The sequence below is a fragment of the Rhinatrema bivittatum genome, chromosome 1 (assembly GCF_901001135.1).
Source record: "Rhinatrema bivittatum chromosome 1, aRhiBiv1.1, whole genome shotgun sequence".
Lineage (NCBI taxonomy): Eukaryota > Metazoa > Chordata > Amphibia > Gymnophiona > Rhinatrematidae > Rhinatrema > Rhinatrema bivittatum.
The window spans coordinates 457,422,467-457,444,822 of NC_042615.1; the positions used below are offsets into that span (position 1 = coordinate 457,422,467).

Genomic DNA, 22,356 nt, shown 5'->3' on the forward strand with positions numbered 1-22,356 from the left:
AGGGTCGATGCTATCGAGCCCAGGACCTGCAAATAATCCCAGACCTTGGGTACATGTAACTGCAACAACCGCCGAAACTGACTCTGCAGTTTTAGTACTCTCTTCTCTGAAAGATACACTTTGCCGACTAGAGTGTCGAACTGAGCGCCCAAGTACTCCAAGGACTGTGTCAGTGTCAAATAGCTTGTCACCACATTTACTACCGAACCAAGGGACTGGAGAACATCGAGAACATTGTGAACCGATTGGTGACAAAGGGCCTTCGACTTTGCCCTGATAAACCAGTCATCCAGATTTGGGTGCACCAGAACACCTTCCTTTCGAAGCGCCGCTGCTACCACCCCCATCACTTTGGTGAAAAGTGTGTGGGACTGTGGCCAATCCAAAAGGAAGGGCCTGAAACTGAAAATGTTGCCCCAGGATCATGAAGCGGAGAAAATGTTGCAAGTCCAGATGGATGGGAATGTGTAGATAGGCCTCCGTGAGATGACGAACCGCTGCTAGCACTGACTATAAGGTTTCTATCCGGAAGCGCGGCACTTTAAGTGATGCATTCACCTTTTTCAAATCGAGTATCGGACGAAACGTGCCCTCCTTCTTTGGAACCACAAATTAGATACAATATCTTCCCTTGTGAACTTCTGCAGAGAGAATTGAAATTACAGCTCCCAGGCGCTGGAAGCGATCCAGGGTCTCCCGTACCGCTGACTGCTTGCTTACGGGACTGCAGGGGGAAATTAGAAACAGTTCACGAATGGGGCGAGCAAATTCTAAAGCATAGCCGACTCTTACCACACTGAGAACCAACTGGTCCTGTGTAACTCTGGACTACTCGTCATAAAACTGAGCCAAGTGACCTCCTATAATAGGAACGACGGAGTGGACCAACCTCGCCTCATTGCGAGGACTTACCTCCAGCTGTAGACCCTCCAGCGGCTCCTCGGAACGGCCTTTGGGCACCCCAAAAGAACTGCCCCCCCCCAGGTCTGAACTCAAAGAGAGAAATGCCTCTGAGAACTGGCCGCGGCCCTTGAGGGCCTAGATCTCCTATCGGAGCAAAACCGAGATCGCACCTGATAAAACCTTTTGGCTTTAGGCTTATCCTCAGGTAATCTGAGGACCTTATTATCTCCAAGAGACCTCATCAGCTGCTTGAGATCCTCCCCAAATAAAAGGCGACTTTTGAAGGGTAGCGAGCCTAACTGCACCTTGGAGGAGACGACCGCTGCCCAGTTACGTAACCAGAGCAATCTTCTGGCCCCCACTGCAGAAGCCATAACTTTAGAGGAGGTACGTACCAAATCATATAGAGCATCTGCCCCATAAGCCATGGCTGCCTCGAGCCATTCAGCCCTGTCTGCGTCCTCTCCCGCCTTCGGCAAGCTTTCCTGCAGCTGTTGCACCCAGCGGAGGCATGCATGCTGCATGAAACTAGTACAAACAGCCGCTCCCAAGGCCGAGACTTCAAAAATCCGCTTGAGGTGGATCTCCAACTTGCGATCCTGAACGTCATTCAACAAAGCGGAACCTATCACCGGGATAGTGATTCTCTTAGTGACCGCGGAAACCGCAGCATCAACCTTAGGGAGAGCAAAAAGTTCCAACTCTTGCTCTGGCACAGGATAAAGTTTTGACATGGCCCTCCCCACTTTGAGACCATAATCAGGGAGACTCCATTCCGCCTCCACCAATTTCTTTACCAAATTGTGATATGGGAAAGCTGTCGGAGCACTGCGCAGCCCATCCAGAATGGGATCGGCCCCCTCCAAATCTAACTCCTCCTGGGGGATCTTTACCCCTGAAACCTGGCAATAGTCTCACGTTCATTCTTCCTAAAAAGGTGAGCCACCTTTGGGTCATCCCCTCGGGGACTGAGATGACCGAGCCATCTGCTGGATCTGGCCATCCAGTCCCTGGATCTACCGGGACATCCTGATCAGGGGTCTCCACGAGATCCATAGGAACCTTGAGTGCCTCATCTGACACCTCCTGTGCCGTACCTGAAACCGGAGGAGGACTGAGCAGCCTCTGGACCTGGAAGGCCCAATTGAGCCTGGAGCTATGCTGCCTGGGGACCCCCGAGGGACTATCGGCAGGGACGGGAAAAATTTAACCCTGCAATCTTCTTGGTGTTTTGCCATGTAGACATCATGCAGCAGCAGCAGGACAAAATACAGAGAGAAAGGCCTCATAAAGTTTGCCCTTCCCTGCAGGGGGCTGGGAACTGGTAGCTTAGGGCTCACTTCCTCCTCCCTGTCCCCCGAATCGAGTCTAGAGACGGAACAGGCCGGGGAGAGGTGCGGGGGAATGTCCCTGTCCTCCCCCCTGCAGCGCAGGAACTGCCAACGGAGAAAACAAAATGGCCACCGTTCCCGCGCTAAACAAGGAAAGATCAGAACCCTGGCCAGAGCCTTGCTGTTCAAGTGACCCGACCGCAGGTGAGCCCCAACATTGTTTCGCTCCCGACAGACCCTCTGACGAGCCCTCCCCACCTTTGGAGCATCCAGCACAAAGGCCCTGTTGACTCAGCCGCACACAGGCTCGGCATGCCGACCTGTAGGCCATTACAGCCATGAAGGAGGTTGCCTAAAAATAAGACAAGAGCTAGAGAACAAAAAAAACCAAAACCTACTTAATTTCCAAAACCAGACCCCCCCCTCCCCCAACCATAGCCTGAAAAAGGAGGAAGCCGTTGCACAGCAAGCTGTGCCTCCCTTCAGTTCCCTGCTCTTAAAAGATTTTTTTTCTTTTGAATATAATCTTTTTGTCGAGGCACCAGTCTAAACCTAAAAATAAAAGGAATAGACTGCCTTAAGAAAAAAGGACTTCTAGAGCCTGCAGCCGCCAGAGCGACCTCATGAAGGGGAGGGATCTGGACCCCCAGATTTACACCCCACGGGTGCACAAGTTGAGCACACAAAAAAGTCAGAGACCCTCAGGTCGACCGCCTCGACCAGACAGAGAAGAACCCTGCAGGATACCAAAGAACACCCCCCGCCCCCAAAAAGGCTCAAAACTAAGAATTGCCCAGATTATAGAACCGCAGGTTTAGCACCATCTACCATCTGCTGGAGACAGAGAAATACTGAGGAGCTGCAGGTGGCCCTAGGGTTTATGAAGCAGTGTCAGTGAAACTTTCTCTGTTTCTATCTGCTGCAAAGGATGCATAAATCCAGGAGTCTGGGCTGATCAAGGTATGAACAAGGAACCACTGATTTAGAACAAATTATAGTAAATTTGTCAGCTGGATGGCTCTGTCCATTAAATTCATTGCACCTTCTGAGATGTGCTCTTAACCAGTCAATTGCCCATATAGACAAACACGTACACCCCAATTTCAGTAGATGCAAGGCAACTAATGCTAGACATTTTGGGGGTAGCTCTGCAATGTTTCACACAAATTTGCTGGCAAATATGCATAATTTACACCAATTTTCAAAGCTGACTTATGTACATATGTCTGCATTGAAAATTATCCCACAATATAATATGCACAATTTTTTTTCTTGAAAACAATGGGGCGGATTTTAAAAGTCCTGCGCGTGTAAATCCTTCCGGATTTACGCGTGCCGGCACGCCTATTTTGCATAGGCTGCCGGCGCGCGTAAAGCCCCGGGATGCGCGTAAGTCCCGGGGCTTTCGAAAAGGGGCGGGAGGGGGCGTGTCCGGGGGTGTTCCCGAAACGACGCGGCGTTTCGGGGGCGTGCTGCGGCGTTTCGGGGGTGGGCCCGGGGGCGTGGTGCCGGCCAGGGGGCGTGGTCGAGGCCTCCGGACCAGTCCCCGGGACCGGAGGACGGAGCGGGGCTGCCGGCGACACGCGCAAAGTTACGCCTCCTTTCAGCAGGCGTAACTTTGCCGACAAAGGTAGGCGGGGAGTTAGATAGGGCCGAGGGGGTGGGTTAGGTAGGGGAAGGTGGGGGGAGGGCGAAGGAAAGTTCCCTCCGAGGCCGCTCCGAAATCGGAGCGGCCTCGGAGGAAACAGGCAGCGCGCGCTGGGCTCGGCGCGCGCAGGTTGCACAAATGTGCACCCCCTTGCGCGCGCCGACCCTGGATTTTATAAGATACGCGTGGCTACGCGCGTATCTTATAAAATCCAGCGTACTTTTGTTCGCGCCTGGTGCGTGAACAAAAGTACGCGAGCGCGCAAGTATTTAAAATCTACCCCAATGTGTCTAAGTCCAGACCACTTCTCAACCCTGCCCCTGGGAATACTTCCACTCTCTCTGGGTAAACCTACATGCATAGGTTTACCCAAATATCCGGTGGGCAATTTTTTAAAAGGCCATTTTTGTGTGTAAAACACTGTTTTGCCCACAGAAGACCCACTGAAAATAATCCTCCCTGTGAACAATTGTGCTCCTGATGCTAGGCCTCACAGAAGTATGCAATATTGGAAGTGGTGTTTCCGTATTACAAATGTGAGATAATTCCTGTGACTTGAATATATCTCTATGTGGGGGCAAAAATCCTTTAAGTCCAAAGAGTTTATCTAGTCATTTATTCAGAAAGAGGATTAAGGTGGCCAGAGAAACATCTTGACTTTTTCCTTCAACAGGTAATTGTTTAAGGCTCTTAGGATGGGATAAAGTCCTCCTGTCTTTTTTGAGATTAGGAAATACCTGGAATAAAATCCTCACACTCTTTCCCTGGAGGAAGAAAGCTCTTTCTGAAAGGCAGAACATGATCCTCCTAGTGAGCAATCCAGCAGGGTTTCCAAAAGATGAAGTCTCTTTTTGTTCTGCATTATATTGAGAACTCAATTGTTTGAGGTTATACTGGGCCATTTTCACATTCTGGAGAGCAGTGACAGAGAAGAGGAACAGGCCCAGGAAGCCACCGGCGGACCCCATCTTGCCAGCAGCTGAAGAAAGAAGAGGCCTGGGGAGGCCACTGGTGGATCCCATCTCACCGGCAGTTGAAGAAAGAAGAGTTCTGTGAGGCCGCCGGCGGACCCCCATCTCGCCAGCAGCTGAAGAAAGAAGTGGCCTGGGAGGCTACCGACGGATCCCATGTCGGTGGCTAAATAAAGAAGAGGTCCAGGCAGCCGAGAAAAGGCGCAGGCCTGGGAGGCTGCTGGCAGCACAGTAGAGGAAGAAGCCTGTGTTCCGGCCTTCAAACCACATGCGGCCAGAATGTGCTCTCTGCTGATCTCGTGCATCGCAAGATCAGCAAAGAGGACATGCTAGCCCCGTGAGCTTTGAATATCGTGGGCAGGCACACAAGGAGCAGTGGGAGAATGGGTTTCTTCCTCTTCTCGGCCACTGGTAGCCTCCTGGACTTGCTCCTCATCTTGGCCACTGGTGGGGAGCCTGCCTGTGTTTTGTCTTTGTGCATGTGAGTGAATGGTAACCTGTCTGTGTGTTTGTGTATGCGTGAAAGAGAATGATAAGCTGCCTGGGTGTGTATGAATGTTAACCTGCCTGGGTGTGGGTGTGTGTGTAGTGTGATAGGTAACCTGCCTGGGTGTGGGTGTGTGTGTAGTGTGATAGGTAACCTGTCTGGGTGTGCGTGTGTGTGAAGTGTGGATGGTAACCTACCCGGTGGTGTGTGTGAATGGGAGCCTGCCTGAATGTGTGCGTATGAAAGAGAGAATATATGGGTGTGAGAGCCTGTATGTGTATTTCAGAGAGAGAGAGAGAAGGTAAGAGAGCGAGCATGTGGGAGTAGGAGCCTTTGTGTGGGAGTGGGAGTCTGTGTGTGAGAATTAAAGCCTATGTGTGTACATATGTATAGGAGTGGGAGCCTGCATGTGAGAATGAAAGCCTGTGTGTGTGCATATGTATGTATGTGTGTCTTGTGTGAGAGAGCATGTAAGAGTGAGCCTGTGTGTCTGAGGGGGAATGGAAGCCTGTGTGTGAATGACAGCATGTAAGAGTGAGAGCCTGTGTGTGTTTGAGGGGGAATGGAAGTCAGTGTGTATATGTGGAAGTGAGAGCCTATGTGTGAATAAGAGCATGTAAGAGTGAGAGCTTGCGTGTGAAAGACTGCATATGTGAGTGGGAGTCTGTGTGTATGTAAGAGAGAGCATGGAAGAATGGGATCCTGTGTGAGAGAAAGCTTGTATGTGAGAGTGCACATGTGAGAGACAGCCTGTGTGTGTGTATGGAGGAAGGAAAGAAGATAGGAGGAGAGAGAACAAACAGAAAGAATAATAGAGGCCCTGAAAAAGGAAAAAGGATTCAGGAAAAGACAGACAAGGGGAAAAAAAAAAGACTGGGCCCAACATTTTAGAAAAATAAGATCAGACAACAAAGGCAAAAAAAAAAATTAAATTAAATTAAATTAAAAAAAAAAAAAATATATATATATATATATATATATTGCCTTTTAGCAATTGGGATATGCCATCTTTGGGAATGTGCATTTCTTATATATTTGTATTTTGCTTTTTCTTCAGTATTTCAGAGTTCACAAGGTCTGGTTTCTCTGGCTTTTCATTTCAATTTTGCCTGCATGTTTCTGTTTCTAATTTGTAGCCCCTTTTCTGTATTAGGGTAAGGGTCTGTCTGTGATATGCATGTGTGACAGAGATGTAGTATTTTCACTAGCATGTAGTTCCTATGTAGAGATTTGTAGCAGTCTGGCTTGTTCTGTTTGCCCAGTAGGTGATGTGTTAATGTTCTAGGGCCTGGTGTGTTACACACAGGCTTCTCCACAAGCTCGCATGCAGGAGAAAGAGCCTGTGTGTATGAGAAAGTGGGAGTGTGTGTATGAGCATTGGCATGTATATGAGAGAGGAAGTATATGAAAGAATGAATGTGTTAGTATGTGTGTGATTGAGAGAGATCTCCTACCTTTCTCAATCTATGATAATCTCAGGATGAGTGGAAATCAAAAGGTCCCAGGTATAGAGAGCAGGAGATTTTTTTTTTTAATTATTGGATGTTTTATTCATCAGGTGTTTTGAAATATCCTACTGATGTCTGAGAAATATTAGAACAAATTTATGCAAATGTTTAAACAAATTATTGGATGTTTGTCGGCTATGTTGACATTTATTCTTTTTATTAATATGGTTTTAATATTTATTTTTTTTTACATAATAGCGGGTCAATAGTGAGGATATATAACAATGGGGACAACGGGCACCCCTGTCTCACCCCTCTTTGTAGAAGAAATCCCTCTGATAGTTGGCCATTAATGAGGATCTTGGAGCTTGGGTGATCATACAATAGAGCTATATATTGCAGAAAGTCCCCCTGAAATCCATATCGGCTGAGAACCGAGAAGAGGTATTTCCAGGACACTCTGTCGAAAGCTTTCTCGGAGTCGAATCCTACGGCTAATGACGGAGTGGCTGTTTGTTGTGAGAATTTCATTGCCGTCAATAATTTCAGCACATGACTGGTGGCTCTCCTGCCCTGGACAAAGCCCACTTGGTGTTCAAATATCAGCAGGGGGAGTAGACCATTCAAACGGTCCGCAAGGACTTTAGCCAAAATCTTGAGATCGCTGTTGAGAAGTGATATCGGTCTGTATGACGCCGGGTAACAAGGGTCCTTGCCGTCCTTTGGAAGAACGGTGATAATCGCACTATTAAAACCGCCTGGGAATTCTTGGCGTTCAAGTCCCGCCCTGTAAAATTCGGTGAGCGGAACCGTGATGAGATCCTGCAAGATTTTGAAGAAATCATAGGAATAACCATCCGGTCCCGGAGCCTTGCCCTTGGCAGCTCCTTTGATAATGCGGAGCACTTCAAAAGTTTGGATAGGCTGGTTAAGGTAGTCCCGTTGCTCAGCTGTCAAAGACGGGAGATCGAGGTCGGAGAAAAAATCGCGTTCTTGGGTGTCAGACCGGGGTAATTCGTCCGAGTAAAGGGATTCGTAAAAGGCCCGAAACACATTGCCCATATCCCCATTCGAAGTCACTAGCTGCCCGTCTTTGGTCTTCATTTTGTGGATGAAAGTCCGCCTTCTAGCGCCTCGAACCAGGTTTGCTAGTGGCCGGCCAATTTTGTTACCAAACTTAAAGAAGTTGTGGTGGGCCGCCTGCAAGTCCCTAAAAGATCTAGCATGAAGTAGGGTGTTCAACTGTTCCAAGATGTGGTAATAGCTTTTCTTAGTTTCTTCCTTCGGATCCAAAAGCCATAGGTTCTTGGCCGACGTCAATTGTGCTTCCAGAGAGAGGATTTTAGCATTGGTCCGTTTCGTTCTTGCGCTTAGGTAGGCGATTATATCACCACGCAACACTACTTTCCCAGTTTCCCAAAAGAGGATAGGAGTCTCTCTATGTTGGTTGTTGAAGTCTTGAAAGTTTCTCCATTTTTCTTTTAAAAAGGACTGAAAATCGGGGTCCAAGGCCAGTCTAGCTGGGAATCTCCAGGACTTCAGTCCTCCGCTACTACCAACCCGCTGCAATTTTACGGTGACCGGTGAATGATCCGAGATAACCGGAGATTCAATGGTAGCGTTTTGAGCCTTGGGAAACAGAGAGCGAGCTATCAAAATGTAATCAATTCTGGACATTGATCCGTGTGGATGGGAGAAGAAGGTATAGTCCCTTTCTGTAGGGTGAAGTGTCCTCCACACGTCAATGAGGTCTAGATTCTGGCAGAATAGGTCAACTCCATTAGAGGCATTGATACGTACAGGATGACTCGCCTGTGATCTGTCCAGGTCAGCATTGTGGGTGCAGTTGAAATCTCCGGCCACAAGGAGAGCCCCCTCGGTGTGGGTAAGAATAATGCCCTTATAAAACGCTCTAGAATTAGTGTTAGGTGCATACAAGTTGCAAATCGTGACATCTAAACCATTCCAGCGGCCGATTGCTATCACATATCTGCCTTCGGGGTCTGCCACTGTGTGCTTTAGTGTAAAATCTGCAGATTTATGAATCAGGATTGCCACACCAGCCCGTCGCCCCTGCGCAGGCGCAAACACACATTCGCCAACCCAGTCCCTTTTCAACTTACGGCTTTCCCCTACGCTCAGGTGCGTCTCTTGCAGGCAAGCAATTTCAGAGCCCAATTTCTTAAAATTGTTTAGAATTTTTTTACGTTTAATGGGTGTACCCAGACCATGGACGTTCCACGACACCAATTTACTCATGTTACACCCTGCATTAGTACAGTATACCAGCCATGAAAATTAGTAAGTCGTCTGGGGGAGGAGCCCAGCCCCCCTCCTCCCTCAAAACTCCAGCCCCCCATCTCACCACCCCTCAAATCAGTAGCGTACCTTCTAGTTTCCCCTTCCCAAATTAGCTTACAAACCTCACTTTTAACCATGTCCCTAAAAGGCCCCTCCCGCTCCCTCCCCCCTCCCCTCACCCTATCCCCCCCAATAAACATATAAACCATAAGTCTCTCCCGTCTCAAGGCAGGGAGAGATTTGGGGTCCGTGTCAGGATGGTCCGGCTCCCCGTCGCAAATAGAAAGTTCTTATGCGTTCAATCGGGTCCAGGCCCCAGCGCCGGGGCTTAGAACTCTGTGGTCGCATATTTGCAGGCGGTCAGCTTGTGTGTTCCCAACCGACATAGTTCGAGATGAGCAGGTGGACTCGCCCTTCAAGTTGCCTCCCTGATGTTTATGGGGCCTGTACAATAAGCAAATAATCTGGTCCGTCTGGCAAACGTCTCATGACCCACCGCGCTATCGCACTGGGCCTATTCCGGCTAGGTCACCAGTGCAGTCCATAAGTCCCTCCATACAGTCCAAATACAAACAAGCCCACGTACCATACGGTCTGAGCTGCTCTGCTGGCATCTAGGAAGGTCCGGGTTTCAGAAAAGCCGTAGCCTCAGCCGGGGAAGAAAAAGAGTGCATTTTCCCATCTATCCAGACTTTTAAGATGGCAGGATATTGAAGGGCAAATTTTGTGTTGGTGTCCACGAGGTGCGAACAAATCGTGGAAAATTGCCTCCGGAGCTGAGATACTCGGACTGAGTAGTCTTGTGTGAGTCGTATCTTCTGGTTGTTATATGTGATGTCTTTTTTCTGTCGGGAAGCCGCCCATATCTTTTGTTTGTGAGCATAGTTCATAATCTTCGCAATCGCAATACGTGGACGCGCGTCCGATGGCTTCCTCGGGCCTACCCTATGAGCTCTTTCCACTGTAAGAAGCCCTTTGAGGCCTGGCAGCCCGACGGCCTCCGGCAACCACGACTCCAGAAATTCCCCCAGGCCACCATCGGTGATCTCTTCCGGGATGCCTAAAAATCTTAAATTTGATCGCCTCGTCCTGTTTTCGAGGTCGTCCAGTTTCTCCTGGCATTCTTTAAGTGCCTTCTCCTGCGACTGGAGCTGCTTTAGTGTGGCGTCCATGTCGGTCTCAACGGCCAGCACCCGATTCTCCACGTGGTCTAACCTGGGACCCAGATCTAGTAGGGCTTCACTCACCCCCGTGAGCTTTTCGTGGATGCCAGCCAGTTTGTCGTCTAGCGTGGAGGCAATAATGTCCCTGAGTGTGTCCGCCGTGATCCCTTCTGAGGCGCTGGCTTCCGCCTCTGTTTCTGCCGCTGGCGTCGCCATCTTGTTTTCGCTGCCTTTCCTGCCGTCTTTTTCCTTCTCCTTACGGGCACTTCGGGAAGCCATGGATTGCGGCGTTTTTCTCATGTATTTCACTATAGACATATGCTGTCTCTTCGGGAAGGTCAACAAAGTCCGAAATGCGCCGTTTTTCAGAGTTTCGCCGGTGTTCTGCGATCGGGGAGCACGGAGCTGAAGGGAAACGCGTCCTCCTCAGCACATCACCCCACGTGACCCCCAATATGGTTTTAATATTATGAATGATGTTTTATATTTCTTGATTTTATTGCTTGATGTTTTACGAGGAATAATAATACAGTTGAACTTCTGGGTTTCCAGTACAGTTTTTGTTGGCATGCTTCTATTGTGTATTTGGTGAGGGTATGTCTGTATTTTAAAGGTACAGTTCTTTTGTGACTTGAATTCTTGCTGTGATAATTATGGTACATATCATCATTATGGGACTTAGCATTATGATCCTCTCTTCCACATTTCTTTTTTATATAGAAGTTTGCTCTTTATTAATTTCATTTGCATGCAGCAAATGGTTTTGAATGTTCCTGTAGAAAATTTTTTTTTCATTCACATATTTAACTGTAAATGGTGTTAGTAGATAGGGCGATTATTTTAAGGGATAGATTTAGCTCATTGGATTGCTGTGAACATAAAATTGATAGACATTTTATATCAAAGAAAGTAGTGCTCACAAGGTAATGCAGAAGGGTGGACTGTTTTCTAGGGCATCTGGCAACAGCAAATTTTCTGGTGCACCACCAACTTCAGCAGTCACCCTATGCCCCTGACATTCACTCCCCACCTATCTCCAACAATACCCCACAATCTGAGGCAACACCAGCTTGTACAAGTACCTGCTGATCACTGCTAGAGCCTAAGGATGCCCTATTACTCCATGGCATAGAATTCTGTGTTCTCCTGGAACCATCTCTGGATAAGGACAGATCCCATAGGAGTCCAGAGGCCAGGGGGCTGGAATGACAGGATTTGGGGACCCTTATCAATGAGAAACAAATCAAATTCCATCCTTAAACCCAGGTGGGAGGGTAGGACTGCTGTTGTGCCACTGATTGGTCCAAGCTATGGTATTTTCCAAAGACTGCCAAAGCCACCAAACCACACAGAGGAAAAGGAATGATCAGATCAGAATCAGATACTTCGTTGTGGCTCCAGACCTCTTCCAGCGCAAAACCAACATTTGTCAGCCCAGCAAGAAGTAGGCAGAAATAGAGAGACAGCCTGACAAGAAGGGCTCCTCGTTGGCAGATGGATGGAGGAGTGAATCTCAATCATGTGATATTGCTCCTAATCATCAAGCGCGGAGTGTAGTAGTAACCTAGTGGTTAGAGCAGTGGGCTGTGATCCAGGGAAGCCAGGGTTCAAATCCCACTGCCACTCCTGTGACCTTGGGCAAGTCACTTCATCAACCATTGCCTCAGATACAAAAAACTCAGGGCCTCATTTACTAAGCATTTTGCCATAGTCTCAGAATGGGAGAAAAGATTTAGTAAATCAGGCCCTTAGATTATGAACCCTCTAGGGACAGAGAAATGCCTACAGTACTTGAATGTAATCTGTTTTGAAGTGGCTGAAAGGTGGAAAAGAAATCTAAATAAAATATAAAATAGAATCTCTAGTAGGATTCTATTCTTTACAATTGGTTCTATTAAGGATGCTCAAACTAAATTATTTTGTATAAAAAGAGGCTAATGTACTAAAGAGCATTAATATTGGCTGTTAAAATGCATTAATGGCCGTATTAAAGATATGCAAATGAGTTTTGAGTTAATTTACAAGCATTAAAGCACACATCAATATGGAAGTTACTGGAAAAATTTAACTACACTTCCCTGAAGTGTGGTTCAATTTTAGGCGTTAAGAAGTCTATACTCAATACCATTTATCTGACCTGTTTCACTAAGGGTTTTTTCCATAGATACAAAATGGGAGAAAAGCCTTAATGAATCTGGCCTAAGTTTGAAAGTTACTGTTAGCTGACCATCTCCTAGTTATCCAGTTAGCTGGATAAAACTTAGCTGGATAACTTGGAGTCATTTCAGGAGTGTTTCTGGGTGTAGAGCAGTCTTGAAGTCAGCCAGATAAACTTATCTGGCTAACTTTAAAATAGACAGGTACATTTAGCAGTGCGGATGGCACCACTGAATAACCCTGCTAAGTTAACCAGACAAGTATAGGGTGCTAACTTTGCCATGGACTCCTGTGTTAACTTTTGCACGTTTTAATGTGCATTGTTTTTCTATGCCCTGATAGACCATGAGCAGTTTTACATAGTTTTCCATCTCATTATCACGTTTTTTTGTATTACAACTCTTGCAAGATAACACTGGTAAACAAAGTTTTTGTTTTCTTCAGGCTTTTTGGTGTTCCAAATAGATTTTTTGATGCTGATCACAGATATTACTTTGAAATTTCTACATCACGTAAGGTTTTTGAGAAACGGCCAATTTTGGGTTACAATAAATGTGAAATTTTAAAACATAATCCCACGTACATATATTTTCTTGCTGAACAGTAGTTTTTATGATTTTTAAAATTCATGTTATATTTTTGACGGCCATAAGCAATGTAACACGTAACAGAGACTAACTTATTTTTAAAAATACACCAAGAAACTCTGACTGATCTGTTGTGTTGACAGGGGAGATGTGGACCCCCTTGCCCGAGGGGGAGTTGGCGCTATCTGAGGGAGTGAACTCCCACAGGTCCCCACTGTCGGGAGGCGAGGCTGAACTGATGCAAGGGCTGGCTGGAGCTTCACCAATATCAGCCCCGTTCCCCGTTGGTTGAGCCCTTGGGTGCGTAGGGCCGGCTGGTCTTAAGTGGGCCCTAGAAAAGACGAAGGAATCACTGATGTTTGGTCCAAGTTCAGAAGCCGGAGAATCACCAATCGCCAGTCCGAGGTTGGAAGCCAGAGAATCACCAACCGCCAGTCCGAGGTCAGAAGCCAGGAGATCCGTCCAGGATTTGAAGGATAGGTGGCAGGAACAGGACTCGGAAAGGCAGGAAGCAGGAACAAGAGCACAACAAAGCATAGACGAACTCACCGAAGCCAGCAGACTCATTGCCAAGTCGAGGAATGGGAAGAGAAGACTTCTATATATACTTCCTGAACTCAGACGTCATCCATACAGCTGCAGGCAATTTTGGTGATGTGGGCCCTTTAAGTGGATACAGGGAGTGTGGCTGCGTGCCTAGGAGGAGGAAGGCCCAATGAGGAAGCAGGAAGAACAGGCGTGTGGCCCGATGCCGCGAAGAGGAGGCCAAGGGACATCCCCTCCACCACGGAGCGCGGCAGGAGCTCCGCAGGCGGGGCTGCCCGGAGAGAAGAGACTAGGAGCTCGCATCGGGGACGCCACCCTGCTGCTGCGGAGGTGCCAGCGGGGGTCTCGAAGCCACGAAGGGAGGTAGGAGTGGCCATCCGCGGCCGTCCATGGCTGGGAATTCTAACAGTACACTCCTTTTTAGGGCGCCTCCTAGGAGGTTTGGGCTTGGAGGGATGGTCCGCGTGGAACTGGACGAGGAGGTTCCTATCCAAGATATTGGCAAGGGGCTCCCAAGTATTTACTTCAGGTCCGAATCCTTCCCAGGCTAGTAGATATTCCCATCTTTTCTTATGCTTCCGGACATCTAGAACCTCTCGGACCTTATAGGTGGAATCGTCTTCGGAGGAGAGAGGCAGTGGTTCAGGTGGCAGTCTGGATGGCCATGACAACACCAGAGGTTTTAAGAGTGACACATGGAAAATGTTGTGGATTTTGACAGATGGAGGAAGTTGGAGTTGATATGCTACTGCGCTCACACAGCGAAGGATGGGAAACGGACCAATGAAACGAGAGCAAGTCGCATAGATGATAGCTTCAAGCGGATAAATCACGTACTTAGCCAAACCTTCTGACCAGGTCAAAGAAGTTGACTTGGTCTCAGACGACGGTTGGAAAACCTTTTGGCTGCTTGATTGTCTTTGATCAGGGCTTGCTGGGTGGAGGTCCAAAAGTGGTGTAATTCTTCAATGGACAGCTGTGCCACAGGTGACGGGACGTCACAGGGATGGGCAGAGGTGGAAGAGGCTGATTGCCGTAGACCATTTGGAAGGATGAAGAGCCTGTGGTGGCGGAAGGGTGAGAATTGAGGGCAAATTCGGCCCAGGGGAGCAGGTCCATCCAGTCATCCTGTTTGCTATTAACGTAGGTGCGTAGGAATTGTTTGAGGGTCTGATTAGTTCTCTCCGCCAGACCATTGGTTTGCGGATGATATGCTGAAGATTATTCCAGGGTAACATCAAACGTTTGGCAGAGTGATTTCCAAAACTTGGCAGTGAACTGGGATCCTCGGTCAGATAGGATGATCTTGGGTAGGCCGTGCAATCTGAACATATGATGTATGAATAACTGGGCTAGCTGAGGGGCAGATGGTAACCCTAGAAGTGGCACAAAGTGAGCCATTTTAGAGAACCTATCGACAACGATCCAGATGGTGGTGTTGCCTTTGGATGGAGGCAAGTCTACGATAAAGTCCATTGAGATGTGAGTCCATGGTTCAGTGGGAACAGGCAGAGGTTGGAGCAGACCCTGGGGCAACCCTGGGGGATTCTTGTGACGGGCGCACGTGTGGCAAGATTCAACGTAGGATTGAGCATCCTTAGACATCCCAGGCCACCAGTAGTACCGGTGGAGAAGGGACCAGGGTCCGGTGTTTTCCAGGATGTCCCGTGTGGTGGGAGTCGTGAGCCTAGGTCAGGTCTTGACTTCAGAGGCATGGTGGCATGAAGGTTTTTCCTGGTGGAACAGGCGTATTGGCGGCCAGCAGTACCCGGGACAGATCAATGATGAAACTGGGAGGTTCTGAAGTATCCACGGTGTTGAAGCTCGAGAGAGCGCATCCGCTTTCAAGTTCTTGGCGGCATCGTAATATGAAGTTGAATCTAGCAAAAAATAGGGCCCAATGGGCCTGTCGAGGATTGAGACGTTGCGCTCGGTGCAGGTACTCTAAATTTTTATGATTGGTATAGACCATAATCTGGTACTGATTTCCCTTTAACCAAGGACGTCATTCTTCGAAGGCGATTTTGATGGCAAGGAGTTCCTTGTCGCCAATAGCATAGTTACGTTCCACTGTGGAAAATTGGCGGGAGAGAAAGGAGCAGGGATGTAGCATATGATCGGCAGAGTGCTGGCTGAGAAAGGCTCCAACCCCTTCGGAAAAGGCATCCACTTCAACGATAAATGGGTGTAGTGGATCAGGATGACAAAGGCAGGGCTCGAGGAGAAATGCTTCCTTGAGGTGAAGAAAGGCGGATATCGCCTCAGGCGGCCAATGTTTGGGGTCAGCGCCTTTACGGGTCAGAGCAGTCAGTGGTGCCACAATGGAGGCATAGTTGGAGATAAAGGAGCGGTAGTAGTTAGCAAAACCTAGAAATCGCTGTAGGGGTTTCAGTCCGGACGGTTGGGGCCAGTCTTGAATGGCCTTACGTTTCTGCAGATCCATGCTGAACCCTTGACTGGAGACGATATACTCCAGAAATGGGAGAGCTTCTCTTTCAAAGAGGCATTTTTCAAGTTTGGCATAGAGTTGATTTTCTCTGAGACACTGTAGTACCTGGGAGACGTCTTGGCGGTGAACAGAGAGGTACTTGGAGAAGACTAAGATATCGTCGAAGTAGATGACTACACACTGATATAATAAATCTCGGAAGATTTCATTCATTAATTTTTGGAATACGGCTTGGGCATTACAAAGGCCTAATGGCATAACTGGGTATTCATAATGCCCATCCCTGGTGTTAAACGCCGTCTTCTATTCGTCACCCTCCTTGATGCAAATTAAGCTGTAGGATCCCCTAAAGTCCAACTTGGTGAAGACTTGTGCACCCTGGAGATGGTCAAAGAGCTCAGAAATTAAGTGAAATGGATAGCGATCCTTCAGGGTTATGGTGTTCAACCTCCGATAGTCAATACATGGACGGAGTGTCTCATCCTTTTTGCCCACAAAGAAGAACCCAGCACCTGCTGGTGAGGTCGATTTGCAGATGAATCCTCGGTCCAGGTTTTCCTGGATGTAACATGACATGGCCTGGATCTCGGAGGACGAGAGGGCATAGGTATATCCCCGGTAGTAGATTAATTATGCAGTGAAAGGGCCGATGGGCTGGTAGCATCTCAGTTTTTCGTTTGGAAAAAACATCTGTGTAAGAAGCACACAGTGATGGTAGGACCTGAGGAAGGGTGGTCGCAGTCAAGCAGTGTACAGGAGATACCGTATCGACATGAGTTTTGACAAGCCGGTCCCCAGCGGACCAATTGTAGATTCTTCCAGTTGAACTGGGGACAATGCACTTGGAGCTAGGGGAGTATATAGACCGGTCAAAGACATGGAAGGAAAGATGTGCCACATGAAGCAATTCGGTGCAAACCTGGACGGGAGCGGTGACGTGGGTGACCCGGCCCAGGAGTGGTTTACCCTGAATGGATGAGAGGACCAATGGAACCTGGGCATGGACGAGTGGAATCCTGAGGTGTTCCATCAAACTCTTCATGATAAAATTACTCCCGGCTCTCGAGTCCACCAGGGTTAGGGTGTAGAATTTGTGGTCTCCTATAGTCAGCTTGACTAGCAGAGTCAGTGGTGGTACGGGTGATGCCAGCCCAGGAAAAGTCCTCCTTCAGATCCTAGGCCTGGGAGTTTCCCGGACGCACCGGGCATGATGACAAGACAGCACCGCCACAGTAAAGACAGAGGAGATGGTGAACGTTGAGGGCATCTGAAAGTACTGGAATCTTTCTTGGACAGCTGAACCTCTCGGGAGTGTTTTTTTAAGGTGTCTGTCAATGCGCCCAGTCAAGTCAATGAGGGAGTTCAAGGACCCTGGTAAGTCGCGGGCTGCGAGTTCGTCCTTAATTCTTGGGTTGAGTCCTTCCAGGAAGATGGTCCTCAAGCAGGAGGTATCCCAATGAAGTTCCGAGGATAATGTTCGGAACTCAATTACATATTCGGCGAGAGTCCAGGACCCTTGGCGGAGATGTAGAAGAGTCGCCCCGGAGGCTGCCTGGTGAGTGGGGTCGTCAAAGACAATACGGAAAATATCCAGGAACTCTCTCAAGTTGTGTAAGACAGTGTCGTCGCGCTCCCACAAGGGAGACGCCCAGGCTAGGCCTTCCCATCAAGGAGAGGTAAGATGTAAGTTGTCTTTGTAGCATTATCAGGGAAGAGGGTTGGTTGTAAACGAAAGTGCATGCTGCACTGGTTAATGAAGCCCCCTACAGGAGCGGGGTTCTCCAGAGAAGCATGGAGGACCGGGTAGAGGAATCACCAGACACATACCAGAGGCACTAGAGGCAAGGCGGGATTCATTATGTCAGAAAAGTCTGGCCTCTCCACAAGAAATTGGCTCCAGAACAGAAGTATGTTGCACATGACCCATTGGTGGATCCAAGTAAGATATTTCTTTCACCTTTGCATAACAAATTTGGGCTGATGAAAAACTTCATTAAGGCAATGAACAAGCAAAGTAAAGCCTTTGATTATTTGCGGCAAATGTTTCCATGCATAAGTGACGCTAAGATAAAAGGTGGGGTTTTCGTTGGCCCACAAATCCGAGCTGTGATGAAGGACAGCCACTTTGATGGTCTTCTGCAAGGTACAGAACGTGTTGCGAGGACAGCCTTCCAGAATGTCGTTTGTAACTTTCTAAGCAACTATAAGGCAGCAGACTATGTCGAACAGGTTGAAAATCTGTTTCAGGCATACAAATTGATGAAGTGCAACATGTCATTGAAGATACATTTTCTTCATTCCCACTTGGACTTCTTCCCAGACAACCTTGGCGCTGTGAATGACTAACATGGTGAAAGGTTTCATCAAGACATTGTCAAAATGGAGAAACGGTATCAAAGCAAGTGGAACCCTTCCATGCTGGGTGACTATTGTTGAACTCTCATCCGTGACGCGTCGGACAGTGATTACAAACAAAAATCTGCAGCAAAACATTTTTAGTTTTGTTTTCTGGTGCCAACATTGCCATTATAGCTTATGCTGCTACAGACACGTAACAATGCTTAATGTATATTGCACTTTTTTGGCAAACGGTACATGATACAGACATAATAAATACATATTTGTGTTCAGCTTGTTAAAACCTACTTGTTTTAAATTAAAAAAAAAAATCTACTTGTTTCACCAAAGGTTGTGGAGGAAACAAAATGTTCCCAGAAATGTGTTTAACAGTGTAATTTATTTGCATTAAACTCACTAACACATGTAAACTAGATTGTGCGCTTAAACAGTACTTTAAATGCATGTTAACGCTTGTGGTGCAGTAGCACATTGTAGTCTGCTCATTTTAATCATGGATTTATTTTCAAATCAGATAAGGGGAAATTTTCTTAAAGTATCAAACGGTAAAGCAAAATGCAGCATAGATTTGCAGTACATTTGCTACTGCAGCAGATTTTTGTCAACTGAAATAGTTTCAGTGCATTTTTTTTTTTATCACAATCTACAGCAAATCTGTAGGATTTCTATGGAAGCAAACCTGAAGTAATTTCACTTGGCTCTCCTGCATAGTATATTCATTTTAAAAACCCTAATTACTAGAAAAATGTCAGCAGTACAAGCCTGCTGCAGTAATTTTTCATTGAAATTAGTTCTCATGGGCCTGTTTGAAGAACAAACAATTAGATATTTGACTGAAAAGATGTATCCTTGTTTTGTCCCAGAAGTTTCCTCCTGCACCTTTTGGTTTCCAGCTGAATCAAAACTGGACTCTGTTGGGCTATGGTGCCATGAGCCTTCATTATTAACTACCTGGGGGTTCCCCATCTCATACCATATCCCTCCTGTCTCATCCCAGTCACTGCAGCAGCAGTCCTCAGCTGGGGGAGGGGATCACAAACCACAGTTCCTTCTGAAACGGATGCTATGTCTGACCATTAGGTGTTGCTGTTACATGGTGACTAAGACTTCCTCCCCCAGAGGCTGGGAAGATTTCCTCAATGGCATTCCCAGCCTTAGCTGGCCTAAGAAGCAGAAGATCTGACCTGAAAACTGAACTCAGGTCCTCTATATGGCTGTGAGCCACTGGCCTGCCCTCCTTCAAAGATTTCTAACAGCATTATTCTGATATGCAGTGTAAACAACTAAAAAGTGGGCAGAAATGGGCAACTTGATTACACTGATAATCTGCAAATAATTCAAAGAAAACTTGACAGTACTTTCTCTACACTAGCTATGCAGCGTGAAAAATGACCTGTTCTGTGCTATTTTTCAAGTAAATTTGCCATTGATTTTTCTTATATTCATCAGAATTTGCTGTAACTATTTTGAGTTTCTCAGAGAAAAGACAATCATGGATGGTCTCCTGTTTTACAAAAACGTTTGACAGATTTTTACAGTTTGTATCGAAGACAACATTTTTGAAGATACCAAATTCTTGTAAAAGTTTTTGCAAAATGAGAAATGTTTCTCCATTGCTTAGAATACTATGTAACTGCTTGTGCTCCTTTACTCATCATTGATAAATACTTAGGGTGATGTACTGTTTACCTCCTTGTTTTGAAAAGTTCCTAAGGTGGAAGAAGATTCCATTGATTTCACAGGGCAAACAGCCATCTCATTTACAGCATCTTTATTTCTGCAAAAGGTGAAACATGCAAATGAAAAGCAGGTGACAAATGCTGCGCTTTAATCATATCATGCTGCCCAGTTCACTAACATGAAAGATGTTGGATATGCACTTAAAATAAATATTCATAGATCCAATTTACCTGATAAAAATGATTGTTACTTTTGATGGTGCACATTTGATTATTGAGGAGGCATTCTGATGACTTCGTCCGTAAAGAATTTGTCCATTGATCTATGCAAATGAAAATGACTCATGAAGGACGCATGACATCTCTCATTTGCTCAAACTGAACAAATGTGAATGGCAACTGCAACTTACAGGTTTTGCAGTTTCTAACAATGACAACATTTTGTGTCAATTCTCAGTTACACTAGTACAGAATAATTCTGACAAAATATAATGCTAATGTGTAGAAAATGACCTAGGTAGAATTGGCAACTACTCACTAAGATACTAAATCCACATTTGAATCTTGTATGCTGTCAAAATCCCAAAAGATTTAAATACTCTTCTATGGGTGTTTGCTGGTGTGTGTGTATATATATATATTTCTGGATGAAAAAATAGCTTTTTATTTAAAAAATGTCACAATATGTGGGGTTTAAGAGTGTGAGAAGTGAATGAAAGTGGCTAGCTCGCATTAGGGCTGGCCAGGTTGAAATTTTGATTTAACTCTATGATACAGTGGGACCCTCCATTATTTACTGCATGACAAGCTTAAATTGTGATGCTACCACAATAAAAATACTGGGATTGACAGCTGAAGACTGTTATTTATAAAATTATGTGCCACAGTAAGTAGTTTGATAACAGATGGCCCCTTTTGTAAATCACAGACCTCAATGGTATCATTTCTAGCTCTAATGAAAAATGATGTTTCCATCAATGTTGGACTGTCAAGGGAATTTCTCAACAGGTAATATCCTTGCAGTGACCAACCAGAACATCTTATTTCTGTTCCACTATTCAATTTGATTTATATCATCACAATTTCTGCCCACTATGGTAATATCACTATATTAATTTCAGTATGCCTTAATTAAAGCTATTGCTCACAGAAACTGACCTCTAGTAATTCATCGGCAATCTGTAACCTCCCATCTTTGCCAGCTGCTCCATTTGGATCAATTCCTACTATGAAGACACTCATCCTGGATCGGTCTTTGTTGCCAGCAAGGCTAAGACCTAAACCAGCCTTCCCTTTCTCTAATTCTATCATATGAAGGTCCCCTGGCAGATTTCCATAGCGCTGCCAAATCTTTTCTAAACATGAAAGAAGAAAAAGCAAAATGAAATACAAGTGCAAAAAAGGACAAGATAAAGAAAATAGTATGTTTTATGGTTTTTGAGTTATTAGTTAAGCTAAACTGAATACATGAAGTAACTATGCTACAGAGAATCTCTCTGGAAAGGTGAAATGAGCTATCAAATTCTCATGAAATATACCTGCATGAGATACTTTTTCCAAAGGCTGCATAGCTTTTGGTCAAATCTGAATTGATGTGTTCTTGAAAGCTCATCTACCATAACATCTTCAGATTATTCGTATGCTAGTCTAACAAAAGATATCACAGCCTACAAATAATTCAATTTTCAAAATCACATGGGTAAATGCAATTTTCAAAATCACATGGGTAGATGCAAAGCTTGCAGGTACTTTTACTGGCAGATTTTGCATTAGCCAATTTTCAAATAACCCTTTTATTTAGGTATTTATTGGATAAATGGCTTTTGAAATTGCCCTCCCCGATAGGTGCTCAAGAGAATGGTTGTATTTTAGCCGTTTAGATGTAATTTTCAAAACCTTATGGCATTTATGTACCTAATCATGCACCAACAGTGAATTTAAATAGGAAGATGTTTTCACTCTGAGTACTTTCTTTCTATTTTATAATAGCAATTTATATCAACTATAATTTAAAAAAATATGTATTGTTTGTACTTCCTCAAGTGTTGTATTTTACATACATCCTACAAAATGACCATTTGATAATGTAAAAAGATTTTAAATTACATGTTTTTATATGAGAAATCATATTTTTTGGATCAGGTATTCATTAGTTTGCCATACCAGTTAATTTAGATTTTGGCTGTGTGAGTTTGGAATATGTGGACAATCTTGTTTTGGTCAAAGATAAATCATTTTCTTTCAATACCCACTTCATCATCTCAGTAACTATAAAACGTAGTAAATTTTATCTGTTTGTGATGATTTATAAGAATGGAGAAATTAAGA

General features: G+C 45.8%; 1 protein-coding gene across 5 annotated transcripts in view; it reads right to left on the reverse strand.

Moving 5' to 3' along the window:
- The window catches only part of MPDZ (multiple PDZ domain crumbs cell polarity complex component), a 662,189-nt gene that overhangs the window by 166,558 nt on the left and 473,275 nt on the right, over positions 1-22,356 (reverse strand). For all 5 annotated transcript variants that reach the window (XM_029605550.1, XM_029605570.1, XM_029605559.1 and 2 more), the window contains 3 exons: positions 21,187-21,383; positions 20,260-20,351; positions 20,039-20,126 (listed from right to left, as the gene is read on the reverse strand). In XM_029605550.1, the coding sequence (XP_029461410.1) occupies positions 20,039-20,126; positions 20,260-20,351; positions 21,187-21,383 (377 nt within the window). The remainder of the gene's footprint in view (positions 1-20,038; positions 20,127-20,259; positions 20,352-21,186; positions 21,384-22,356) is intronic.